At 44.2% G+C, this 13,755-nt stretch overlaps 1 protein-coding gene across 2 annotated transcripts in view; it reads left to right on the top strand.

Annotated features, from left to right (window-relative positions):
* Cttnbp2nl (CTTNBP2 N-terminal like) overlaps window positions 1-13,755 on the top strand; it is a 47,870-nt gene that overhangs the window by 12,146 nt on the left and 21,969 nt on the right. For both annotated transcript variants that reach the window (XM_038311219.1, XM_038311220.1), the window contains exons 2-3: window positions 1,327-1,448; window positions 7,822-7,929. In XM_038311219.1, the coding sequence (XP_038167147.1) occupies window positions 7,831-7,929 (99 nt within the window). In that variant the 5' untranslated portion in view covers window positions 1,327-1,448; window positions 7,822-7,830. The remainder of the gene's footprint in view (window positions 1-1,326; window positions 1,449-7,821; window positions 7,930-13,755) is intronic.

Below are 13,755 nucleotides of genomic sequence, written 5' to 3'. Positions count from 1 at the left end.
TGGGATCTGTCCAGACAATGTGTGCATGCACAGTTGTTTTTCCTTCCAATTCATAGACTGTCGCATTCCTTAGACAGAGTGTCTGGGGGTAAACTCGGGCAGACTGGGCCTTGGAGGGGTCTGCTGGAAAGAGCAAGCTGGGCATCTGGTTGGCATGATCCTGTCTTTCAAAGTCACTTCATGGGTGGTGTCAGTGACAAGTAACAGCTCCCTTGGAAAACAGCAGCCGATAGCCTGTAGTATAGCGTGGCGTACTTGCCTGAAACCTGGCAACGATGATTCAAATGAGTGACAGCCTTTTTCTGAAAACCTTGGGCTATGTAATTCTGCCCATATACTGGCAGAAATTGCTGGAATAGCTTATTTAGTGGTTTGCCTGCATGCTGTTGGTCCTCTACTCTTAACTGTGTGAAGACCCAAACTTTCTCTTCTAAATTGGGAGGTTCAGAGCTTAACTGTTGACTCAGTAAATAAATTGTAATAAATCGAATAAAACTAAAGACCCCCATTTCCTTTTTCTTCTTGGGTTTTTTATTTCGTTTTTTTTTCAAGTTTTCATACATGTATATATTATATTTTGAGCCTGACTCCCCTACGTCCCCATTCCCCATCCTGAGCCCTCCTACCCTCTCTTTTCTGACTCCACTCCTTTCCTAGTGTCCCGTTTTTTTCTTTGGTCAGTTTCACTTCTTGCATGTTGAGGGGTGTGTGTGTCTTTTTTTTAACTATAGCTTAGTAACATTGGGGAAATATAAGCAAAACCATTTGTTTGTAAGTCAGCATTTAATGTGTAGACATGATGGGAAAATAGAAGTTGGCAATGTTTGGTCATCCTTGTAAACAGTGGAAAAGGTCACAGGTTGGTTTGTTTCTTTGTGGTTATCAGGAAGTGTGATGAGACGTTTTCTTACACAGATTTGGCAGGTGGAGCATTTTGGTTGTGATTGTGTTCTAAGTGCATTGTGGCATCGTGCATGACTCATGTTGTCTGTTGCTCAGGCTTTTGTCAATCCAGAGAAAGTGAGTGTCTAGTGCCCTTGACGAGTTAGTCCTTAGAGTGACCCCGAACATCAGAAGAGATCCTGGATACTAGCGCCTGAGGCAAGAGGATCAGCATTGGAGTTTGAGGTCCCTTTAGGCTCTGTAGCAAGCCCCTGTCTTAAAAGAAAAGGGGGGCAGGTTTCAGTAGCTCCCACCCTCCATAATTACATTAACAGCCTGGCACCATCAGACCTTACCTGCTGTGGTTCTGTTGGACACCAGTGGGGCTCACTGCACTGTTCATAGTGTGGTCTCAAAGACAGGGAATTTCTTCTTGTTTTGCAGTGTTGGACACTTTTCTACCATGCTGACGGCATTTTAAATATCTGTCAATTTTCCAAAATTTTGACTGAAGGAAATCTCTAAGACTTTGTTCCAGAGGACACAAGTGCAGCCACCAATACCAGGTGAGTGTCACCTCTCCACCCACAGACCCATCACTGCCATACTAAATCATAATGCAGCTTGGATGTCTCTAATTCAGACAAGATTTTATGGTAAGAAGATTATAATGTGTATTGAGAATAGATCCAAAGTAAAGAATTGCTAAGTTTTAGTATTTATGAAGAATGGTTACTAAAATATGTTGGCCCTGAGTTACACAGCTGTGGCTTTTTCCCCCACCTCATATTCTGTTTGTATTGCATATAAACAATAAGCCAAAGTATTAATAAAATGTTCCAGCTAGTTATAGACACAGGTAAAACTGCATTGTGTGTGTGTGTGTGTGTGTGTGTGAGTGTGTGACAGTGCATGCTCCTGTGCAAGTGTGTGTACAGAACAAAGGACACTCTGGAACAGACGTCCTTATTATTTATTTATTTTTTTGTTTTGTTTTTCGAGACAGGGTTTCCCTGTAGTTTCTAGAGCCTGTCCTGGAACTAGCTCTTGTAGACCAGGCTGGCCTCGAACTCACAGAGATCCGCCTGCCTCTGCCTCCTGAGTGCTGGGATTAAAGGCGTGGGCCACCACCGCCGGGCTAATGTCCTTATTTTTTGACACAGAGTATCTTCTGAACCTAGTGCTTGGCTAGATTGGCTCATCCGTGAGCTGTAGGGATCTGCTTGTCTCTGCCCTCACCAGTACTGACTGGGGTTGCAGGTGTATGACACCATGCCCCACTTTTTTTCTGTTTGCTGGGGATCTGAACTTTGGTTCTTATCTTACACAGCAAACAATTTACCCAATGAGTTATATTTCCATCCCCAGAAGTATTATTCTTCATGTCATTGATTAAAAAATAGAATTTGTGTGTGTGTGTGTAGGCTACGCTGCTTTATAATTTAAGTAACTCTGAAGGTGACAGTAATTTTATTCTTTCATAGAAATGTATATTACCATAGCAGGTCAGAGACTTTGATCTGGGTACAGTCTGATCTAGCTAGAGTGGGTGAGAGAGAGAGAGAGAGAGAGAGAGAGAGAGAGAGAGAGAGAGAGAGAGAGAGAGAGAGAATGTATGCGCGCGTGCGTGTGTGTTGGCTTTTGTTTTCATGGTGTAGGGTAGAACCCAGGATCTAGACTGCCAGTGCACACCACGGAGCTTCACCTTCAGTTCTTAGGTGGAGTGTGGACTAAGAAGGACTTTGGAGAGCACTAATTTGTTTCTTGTTGTTTAGGTTTTGGGTTTTGAGACATGGTTTTCCTGGCTGTCCTCCAACTCATTCTGTAGCCTAGCTGGCCTCCATTCAGATCCACCTGCCTCTGCCTCCTGCATGCTGGGATTAAAGGTGTGCACCACCCAGCCTGATTGTTTTGTTTTTACTGTGTGTTCCTCATGGCCATCTAGCTGTTCCTGTCCAAGCCGGGACTGGCACTGTGCACTCTGTGCCCCTGTGTTTTACTGCACTGGCACTCGACTTACAGTTTTGGACCTCTAAACAAAAATATGTAAAGACTCTAAAAATATTGAAGAAAAGGGAATAATGTGAACAGTCATTGAGGGCTGTTGCTTTGCTCTGCTCCATTGGTATCTGTGGTGTGCCTTCTTCGCATCAAGGGAAGAGAGGAAGAGCATGAAAGGATATCCTTCTACCTTCTGATCTCTGGGGGCGGGGGAAAGCAAGAGCATGAACCCCTGGTAAGGAACCAGCACAGCTCAGCCGGTATTTAATTCCTCACCCAGCTTCACTCCTGAGGCTCTGGCCTCTGGGTGTGGTCAGGACTGCAGAGGGGCAGCTTGTCCAACGCCTTCTTTAGATCTGTTTGAGAACGAAACTACTGGGAGATAGCTCAGGGGTTAGGAGTGCTTGTTGCATAGCTGGGTGTGGTAGCACGTGCCTTCAATCCCCACATTCTGGAGGCAGAGACAGGCCGAACTCTGTGAGCTCAAGGTGGGGGGAGGGAGGGAAGGTTCTTTTACAGAACCTGAATTCAGTTCCCAGTATCACATAGGGTAGCAGCTACAGGTTAACTCCAGCCTCAGGGGATTTGATGCTCTCGGCTGACCTTTAAAATAATGGCACCTGTACTCAGGTGCACATAACACAGATGTACATATATACATAAATAAGTTAATAAAACAAGTCGAAAAATAATAATTACTCAATCCGGACCATTGAGATGGTTCATTGAATAAAATCACTTGCTGCCCAAGCCTGATGACCTAAGTTTGATCCCTGGAACCAAAGGCAAAGGAGAAAGCTGACTCCTGAATGTTGCTGTCTGACTTCCCTGTTCACGCCATGGCACGCGTGTTGCCCTCCTCACATCCGCACAAAATAAGAAGTAGATAAGTTATTAAATTTTTATTTAAAGTCGTTGATCGAGGTGTAGTGCTTTATACTTGTACTCTGAGCACTGGAGAGGCCGAGACAGGAAGCCTGCTTGCTGTCAGTTCAAGGCTAGTCTAGTCTGGACTTCAGAGAAAAACCCATCTCAAAAAGAAAAGGAAAAAACAAGGAAGGAACTTAGTGCTTGAAACAGCTCTGGCCGTCTTCCAGTAAAGCTTTCTAAAGCCCCATCATCCTGTCATCTGTAGGAGGAAGTCTCCCAGTCATTCAGATAGGAAGATGCAGACCTGGCCCTGGCTGCAAAGACTTGGGTTCTTTGTTGTGTCCTATGTTGCTTAAGGCAGGACTGATAGACAGGTTTATTAAGTTTGTTGGGGGTTTCTAATTGGGATTGTGTTCTTTGTCTCACACACACACACACACACACACACACACACACAGTAACTTATGGCGCATAGTCTTTAATGCTACTGTGAGACTCACTGGACTCCACTAACAAGAAGTTAGCATCTAGAGCTGAGGTTATGTTGAGAACTACATGCTAGAACATGCTCTGGTGACACACTGAAGTACACATCTGTGCATGTTCTCCTTCACTTGAGCACAGCAGCCCTGAAGGCGAGTCAGTGGCTTCTCTGAGTGCCCCTGAGCTTTCAATTGAAGAATAAGGAGAGTATATGAACTCACCGTGTTGCCGTCACTCGGAAGAAAAGCCATGACAGTTACAGTTGAGGTATAAAATGGAAGGAAGATAGTGTGTGTCCTCTCTTGGAAGCTACAGAGTCATGTGCAGTGTTCCCTGGTGGGAGACCCTTCATAGCTGATGGAACCACTGCCTTCTACCTGCGTGTGTTCCGAGACGGTAGCTAGAGTTGGTGCCACGCTATTAGCAGATCCTTGGAGAAATGTGAGCTTGTTAAACAGGTTGACTGAAAACACCTCTTAGAACTGGTAAACACTCAGCAAAGTAGTAGAACACAAAACCAGTAGAAAACGTGCCAATGTGCCAGTGGCACACACCATGAGAAAGGCCTCAGGAGCGCAGCCCTATTCACAGTAGCTTCAAAAAATGGGCAAAACTAAAACGCCTAGGAATAAACCTAGCCAGGGTGTAAACTGTGCCCACAGGGAAGGTGCTGGAACACTGAAGAACAATTGAAGAAGACACTGGAAGATGGAAAGATCTTGTATGTTCATGGGTCGGCAGAGTTGATATCATGAGAATGCCTCTTACCAAAAGCAATTTACAGAATCTGCAATCGCCACCAAAATTATAGTAACTCTTCACTATATAAATAGAAACAACAACCCGAATGCAAATTTGGACTCACAAAAGACCTGGAACAACAACTAAAGCAATCCTGAGTGAGTGATGTTAGAGATGTCACATTACCTCAAGGTATATTCTTCTTATATTTACCGTAGGTCTCAAGTTATAGTAACGAAAGTAGTGTGCAGCTAGCTCCAAAACAGATGTGTGGATCAATGGGACAGAATAGAGGGCCTGGATATAAATTACCTGCACAGTTGTGACCACTTGATGCCAAAGACATACATTGGAGAAAAGACATCTTCCTCAACAAATGTGCTGGATAAATGATATTCCTGTACTACAATCAATTGAATGTGGTGGATCAAAGACCTCAATCTAAGACCTGAAACTATTAGGGGATACATTTGATATAGATATAGGCATTTCTAAAAAAAGACTAGTTAGCTCAGGAAATAAGAACTGACAAATGGAATGAGAGAAAGTTTCTGCACGGCCAAGGAAACAGTCGTGGACAGAGACAGCTACAGAGTGGGAGAAAACTTCACCAGCAACACAAGGCTGAAGAGTAATGTTTGCAAGAGCTTAGGCTGGCAAGATAGCCCAGTGGGTGAAAAAGACCTTCCTTCTAAGCCTTGCACCGTGAGCTGAATCACTGGAGCCCACATGGTGGAATGAGAGACCCAACCCTACCGGTTGTTTTCTGACCTCCGAACATAAGCCTTGGCATGTGTGTCATGTACACACACACATACACACACACAATACAAAAATAAATACATGTAAAATAAATACAAATAAAAAAAACCAACCTTATCAGTAATGGGCTAATGAAACAAACACTTTTCAAAAGAAGTGCAGATGGCCAAAAAAGCAGGAAAATTAAAATACTTGACATTCTCAGACAGCAAATAAATACATTGAGATTACATCTCTCCTATCAGGGTGGCTGTCAAGATGATGATAAGACCAAGTGTGATGTAATTTCAGGAAGCAGAAGCAGAAAGATTGTGCAACTTCAAGTCTAGCCATGACTGTGGAGACTAGGAAGAGGGAGGCAGGGAGAAAGGAGACACACACTCTCACACACACACACACACACACACACACACACACACACACACCCCATGAAAGTAGAAGCAAGACTGGGGGGGGGGGGGGGGAAGAGGATTGGTGTACCTGGGGAGAAAGGAGAATGTTTGAGGAGGTGAATATGGTCAAGATTGTGATGCAGTTGAATGAAAATGTCTTTGTGGAAGCCATCACTGTGAACAAGGAATACAGGCTGTGATCCTGGCCCTTGGAAAGTAAAGGCCAAGAATTGCCACAAGTGAAGACCAGCCTGATCTACATAAGAAGTTTGGCTGAGCTGCTCTATATAGTGAGACCATATCTCAAGGAACAAAATAATGGCCATAAAAAGTTAAATTTGTTGTAGCCTAGCTCATTAAGATATTTAAACTAACTCACGACTCTATTCCTGGCACTCTGGAGCCTGAGGTAGCAGGATTAAGATTTCAAGGCCAGCCTGAATTGCATAGTGAGTTTTAGGCCAGCCTGCACCACATAGGGTGGTTATTAAAAAAAGAAATAAGCTAAAGGATGAAAGCTGGCTCCTTGGTTAAGAGCACTGGCTGCCCTTGCACCCATCAGGTGGTTCCCAGCCTCCTGTACCTCCAGCTCCAGAGGAGTCGGTGTCGTCTTCTGGCCCACGGGCTCTGTCCTCATGCACAGACCTGCACACAGGCACACAATTAAAGAGAAAAGTAAAATCTACTCATTTTAATTTTATCCTTTTTTGTTGTTGGGTTTTGTTTTTTGTTTGTTTGTTTGTTTGTTTTTTGGTTTTGGTTTTTTTGAGAGGCAGGGTCTCTCAAAAAGGCATTTCTTTATATATGTTTAGTTTGTTTATATTTTTCATAATTTATCAATTGTGGGTGAAGTCATTTTCAGGTTTCTGAGAAAAACACTTACTTGGTCTACTTCACATTTTAACTTGTTTTTGTTTTTGAGACAAGATCTGTCTCTTTATCTGTGCTTCAGATAAATTATCTCAAGGCATGGCTCGGGACTTCTTTTTAAGCACTGCCAGGTTGGGTGGTGATGTGCATGCCTTTAATCCCAGCAGAGTCGGGAGGATATCTGTGAATTTAAGGCCAGCTTGGTCTACATAGGGTATTCTGGGACAGCCTGGACTGTTACACAGAGAAACACTGTCTCAAAAAGCAAAAAAAAAAAAAAAAAAAAAGGAAAACACACAAGCGCGCTCCTTTCCATATGCTTAGTTTAGGCCTGTTCTACTGAAGGATGGGTAAACATTGTGATCCCTACTCCTGTGCTCGCAGCACACATTACCTTTGCTTAAACTTTACTTCAACCAAACAAAAGGGGGATCCCAGGATGTTCTACGTGCAGTTTTTAAGTTTGGTTACCTAATCTGAGGATATCTGTGATATCCAGTAATTCCTTAGTGAAGTGGTGCCCAGTGGAACCCAATTCCACCTCAGTTTCTAGCAGACAGAATTAGTTCCTGATCCTTTCTGAGACCTGGGTTGCAAACCAGCCTGGGAAAGGTAATGAATAATTGATATTAGTGATGGAATCAATAATTCACAGGGGATTTTATTTTTCTCTTCCTGCTCAGTTTATGATTGGCATCAGAAACCTTGGGTGTTGTTTTGAGTCGCAGCTCCCAAGGGTATATTCTTTCTTGCCTTCTTAACCTTCATTCCTGTCAAGCTCCCTCCTCTTCCTGGAGACTGATTGTTTTCTTTGTTTAAGACTTTCAGGATGAATCTGGAAAAACTCAGCAAGCCTGAACTCCTGACACTGTTCAGTATTCTTGAAGGAGAACTTGAAGCAAGGGACCTCGTTATAGAAGCTTTAAAGGTATGTAGAGAGGGCCTGGGTATCCCGGGTTGCAGGTCATTCTCTAGTGTATTTAAGTGGATATTGGTGTAGTTATTGGAGTGGCAGTGGGACATATTGACAGCTGCTTTAGGCACCCACCTGTGTATCGAGATTTTTAAGTCAAGAGTGGTGGCACATACTTTTCCAGTGCTTGGGAGGCAGAGACAGGGGGATCTCTCTGAGTTTGAGGTCAGCCTGGTCTACATAGCGGGCACAGAACGGCACCTGCTGCGCGTGTCACTTCGCTGTTCGTTTCCCCCAAGCGTGACAGAGCCTGATGTGCATACTTGGTAAATATTTGCTGTAGTAATTTTTGTTGTTGAAGTTTAACTCGGGGACACGATCAGTCACTAAGCCACATCCCTAGCGTCAAATATTTGTTGAACAAATAAAATGACTGCCATTTTGATGCATTGCCTTAAGATTGCCACAGTACTCCCAGGCAAGTGTTGGAGTTAGAAGAAACTGTTCTCTGTTCTGTGCCATCAGGTGCCTTGGCTGCTTGCTGCGCGTGTTTCCTAGCTAGCGGTTTTTCTACATGTGTCTAGTTCTGTTTACTCTAAGAATAGTCTGAAAAGTTGAAAGGATCCAGAGAAGCAGGAGCTCTGAGCTCTATAAGGGAGTTGTTTTGATAGCCAGTGGCATTCTCCATCGGGCCAAGAGTTAGACTCCATCTGTGTGTGGCCTGTAGGTGATGTAGCTGAGCTCAGCCTCCTCCATCCAGTGTAGCTCCCCCATAAGACAGGCGTCTTTAAACATCTCCTGAGTCAGAGTTATTCACAGTTGGGTTAGAGGCACAGTCCTCAACAAGATTCTGTACTGCCGCTGTTTGGAATTTATTTGTATTTATGTGTAGGGATGTTTTGCCTTCTATGTATGTATGTGCACTGTGTATGTACCTGGGAAGCCAGAGGAGGAAAGCAGATTCCCTGAAATGAGTTACAGACTTTTGTGAGCCACCATGCTCCTAACCACCTAGCCATCTCTCTGGTCCCATTAAAGTGAAATCTCATTTAATCTGTGGGATAGTTTCTGTCTGTCTGTCTGTTAGGGTTCTGTAGCAATGCTAGATGTCATCTTACAGCTTCTTTACTTAGCAAATACTCTGTAGACTTTCTGAACTAGCAATGATTTTATTCCTAGTTCCTAATTCATAGTCAGTGAGTTAAAAAGCTTTGGTCTTTGTTTTTTGGGTTTGGTCTTTTTTTTTTTTTTTGAGGGGTTTTTGTGTTTTGGAGTTGTTTCTTAGGGGTGTCGTTTTATTTGTGTGTGTGTGTGTGTGTGTGTGTGTGCGCGCGCTCACGCGTGTATACGCACGAGCACATACCAACAAGTGGAGGTCTCTGGGAAGCCAAAGGTGCTGGATCCCTTCCAGCTGGAGTTACAGGCTGCCGTGAGCTGTCTGAAGTGGGTTCTGGGGACCAAACTCTGGTCCCCCTGCAAGAACAATATGCCCAGTTAACCACTGAGCCATCTCTTATCTCTTCAGGCCACTTCCTCCCACCCACACTCACTTTTTGACACAATCCCATTATGTAGCCTGACTGATCCAGACCTCAGGCTTCATAAAGACCTTTCTGCCTCTCAAGGACTGGGAATAAAGTTGTGCTCTAGAAATGTCCAGCTTGGTCTTTCTTAAGCAGCTTTGATTGGTCTTTTCTTTTGCTTTCAAAGGGGAAGGACAGTCTTTTTTTCTACTTTTTGTTTCTGAACAAAACCACATGGCTACCTGTTGCTTCTTAATGAATATCAAGTCACACAGGCTTTGTTTCTTTAGGGAACAATTGTAAATGCCCTACAGTTTGTAAAATTGAGTCCCACTCTAGAGCTGGGATTGTAAAGCGTTACTCGCTCTCTGGAATTGTTGCCACGTGCTAGGTTGCCCTGCAGTTCCTGCAGTCTCCCAGTAGTGTGCTTCTCCTACCCATAGAAAAGCTGCCTGGCCCTTCTCTGCTGCAGCCCAAGCATGTTTTCATGAAGCCATGAAAGGCGGTGTTTCTATGGTGTAATAACCAGTCTTTCTGTATGTGAACTTTAGCTGTTAAAGAGACCATTTATAGTGTGTTTGGTCTCAATTGAACCTTGGGTAAACATGATTTTCTGTTTAGAAGCATGTGTCAGGGAAAAACAATCTTCATGAGAGTCACATAAACTTTTATTTTCCCGAGTAAGAACACTGTAGAAATCCCTTCAATAGTAAAAGGAAAATTAAATTGTTAGAAGCCAGGGGTGGAGCTACACAGTTAAGCAGGAAAGCCCCAGTTCAGTAGTTCCATGCGGATCTAGAAATAGAAAGTGCCTGCCACAGAGGAGGACAGGGGACTGCGATCAGTAGCCATTTAAAAACTCTGGGAAACAGAATTGATCAGATTTAGAGCACACACTCCACACACGTCTTCCTCTGATGCAGAGCCACACTTAGCTCTATCCACATAGAATCTGTCTGGGGAAAAAAAGGAAAATAATAAAGACATCTTCCGTCAGGCTTTGCACACGTGTGTGCACACCAGCACAGATCGGGCTCTCGTCTGATGAACTGAGAGAGAGAGACCGACTAGACAGGGTATGACTACTTTACCCATAGTTACTATCATTACGAGCCAAGCTACAGAGTTCATCAGTTTAGGGCAGAACTACGTTCATAGAGCCAGCAGTGCTGGTGGGGTGCTGCCCTGCGGGGAAGATCCGAGCTTTTACTTTTCAGTGGTATTTTCTGATGTTCCCAGTAGTGCTTGTTTGGAATTACTCAATCCCTACCCTGATAACCAAATGTCTGTCTTTTGAAACAGCTGACAAAGGGTAAGGTTGACTTGGTGGCTTGGAGCAGATGGTATGTTGTAGCTTCCCCCACCCAAAACCCTCCATAGTTTTGTGTTTGGAGATAGTCTTGCAATTCAGCCCAAGCGGGCCTTGAGCTCAAGACCCGTCTGCCAGGCCCTGCCACAGTGCTGCCGTCACAGGTGTGCGCTGCGGACCATTTCCACAGGAGATGTGTTCATCAGCCCCAAGATCTTCTTTGTTCCCTTTTTAATTTACCCTGCCGAACCTCACCACCACTGCTCCTGAATCCCCGACCTGCTTTCTGTCCCCAGGTATCAGTTACCTGGCTTTATGGAATCATACAGAAGGTATTTTCTTAGTTGTGGAAGAGTGAACTTCTTCAACTCTGTGATTTTTTTTTTTATTGTTTGAGAGTTTTATATCTGCAAATGGTGTGTTTGATCAAATTTACCTGATTCCCTTCTGTCCAGTTCCCCCCATATCTGCCCCCTCCCACTTTTTCCTCTTAACTCTGAGCTTTGTTTTTAAACCCACTGAGCCCACATAGCTGCCTGTATGTACATGGGCACAGGACCATCTACAGAGCCTAGGCTACATCCCTGGAAATAGCAGACTTCCCCAGTATCCCCTAACAGCCATCAGTTGCCAGTAGCTTCTCAGCTAGAGGTGGGAGTTCAGGAGCCTCTCACCCGTCCACACTTGGCTTACTCTTGTGTGGGTCTTAAGCACATAGCCTCTGCCACTGTGAGTTCATGCATGTATCGGGTACCCTGTCATGTCCAGCCCCTCTTTGTCAGTGCTGTATGAGCCTTGAGGGAAGGGAACGTTGCTCCAGATGTCCCATTTGTCTGAGCATTTCACACTCTTAGTCTCTGCGTGTTGGCTAGAGCAGGTCTCTGTATTAACTGCCACCTACTGCAAAAAAGCAGCTTCTGTGACGATAGTTGAGAAATGCCCTAACCTATAGGTACAAAGATAGGTTAGGGGCAGCCTGTTACTATGCATATGACTGTTTATTATCTATGCTGTTTTATGTATTGATAGTTGATTTCTCTTATGACTGAATGGTGTTCCACTATCTCTATACATACATCATGGTTTTGTTTTATACATTCATTTTAGTATCTGCATTATTTCAAACTTTGTTATTACTATAAATAAAATCACCATGAACCTTTACAAGTAAAAGGCTTTGTGTGAACACAAAGGAATGGAATGATTATATTAAATAATAGGTGTATATTTACTTTCTAGATAGAGAGAGAACATTGTAAGTGCTGGGATTTCATTAGCCACCATGTCAAGTATTGTGTTTGATTTGTAAGAATTATCCAGGGAGTTTTCTGATGTGATAGACATGCCCCATCAAGAGTTGTAGTGATGCCACAGCTTCACCAGCATTGGGTACAGCCCCCTTTTTAATTTAACCATTCTAACAGGTGCGTCATAAGTCACTTCCATTTCATTGTTATTGTTGTTGTATGAGCTTGTGTAACCCAGGCCGGCCTGGAACACACTATGTAGCTCAGGTTGATGTGGAACTCAGAGAAGTCCTGCCTCGGCTTCATGTTCCTGCACCCACACCAGGCTCTCGTTTCAGTTCTAATTTTCATTTCTTATTGACTGGTGACATTGAATATTTAGATGTTGTCAGAGTTTTCTTCCTTAGTGTTTTGAGACACTATCCATCCCAGGTTTGTCTGCAGTTTGCCCTCCTCCCACCTCAGCCTCCTGAGCACAGTCGCAAGTGAGGCTGTTTGTGGAGCAGTTTCAGTGCAGTGGAAATGCTAGAAACAGCCTAGCATCTCATAGCAGGGTCGGGGCAGAACAGTACAGCGCCATCAGAGTGGACCTTCAGACTGATAAGGAAAAAGGTCTTCCTGTGTGAAAACAGAACTGTGAACATAGAAGAGTACCGGGTTGTAACTGGTGGAAACTCCCAACCAAGCCTCTCCATTCTCTGTGGCTTGCTTCCCTGAAGGCGGTAGGAGTCCTATACCACCTGGGGGAGGGTGAGCCAGTGAGAGGGAAGTACGGTCCCGCAGAAAGAGCCAAAAGAAAGGGAAAGGCCGTTCCTATAGAAGAGTGTTCATAAACTGTTTATAACAAGAAGCTCGTGTTCTTAAGGGATAAAACATCTGAATTTTATTCATGAAAACATTGACCCTCGTCTATTACAGCCAGCTCTTAAAATTGATTGTGTGGTGTCAGCTAGCCAGCTTTAGGTGAGCGGTGAGCGCAGTTCATGCTGTGAAGGTGTGAGCAGTAATTACTGTTGTCATCCAGCTCACGTCTCCCTGTGGCCTCTGGGATCTGGGGATGGGGTGGGGAGGGCCATGCCTTGGAGGAAGGGAAGGGGGTTCTGCTGTGAAGTGTCACTTCCTTCCAGAACAGTTCTCCTCTTGGGCAGTTGGGGAAGAGCTCTATTGCAGTCCCTCAGCCTGAAACTAAGACAGATAAAAAAGGAAGCGGCTTATTCCTGTTATTTTGACTTCCTGTCATTGTGTCTCCTGGCATGTGCTGACCTCATGATTCAGGTTTAATCGGGCTATTTCTAGTTGCCTCTATAGAGAAAAGCAAGGAAAAGTACGAAAGTTTTCGTTTCAAATAAAAACGGTGCTGGGTCATGTAGTGTGTTGATTCAGCCAGTTATAGAAATAACTAGGAGAGGAGGAAGCCATCCACACAGCTGACAGTCTGTGTGGAAAAGAGACACTTTACAGAACACAGTGGAAAAACCAGGGCAACTGAGATGGCTCTCAGGAGGTAAAGGTGCTCACTGCCCAACAACACAGCCTGCTGACCTGAGTTCAAGTCTCAGAACCGTGTGAAAGCGGAAGGAATAAACCAACTCCACAGAGTCTCACACATATACACGATAATAAATAAAAAAGTGGTCCTGAAAAGAAAAGCTAGGAACCTTTATCATAGGGGACTAAAGAGATGGTTGAGTGGTTAAGATTCCATTCTGTTCTTCCAGAGGGCCTGAGTTAGGTGCCCAGCACCCACAAAAAACGGCTCACA

This window comes from Arvicola amphibius, chromosome 14, assembly GCF_903992535.2.
Source record: "Arvicola amphibius chromosome 14, mArvAmp1.2, whole genome shotgun sequence".
Classification (NCBI taxonomy): Eukaryota; Metazoa; Chordata; class Mammalia; order Rodentia; family Cricetidae; genus Arvicola; species Arvicola amphibius.
The sequence above is the reverse complement of the archived record's forward strand: the minus strand, read 5'-3'. Positions and strand labels throughout refer to the sequence as shown.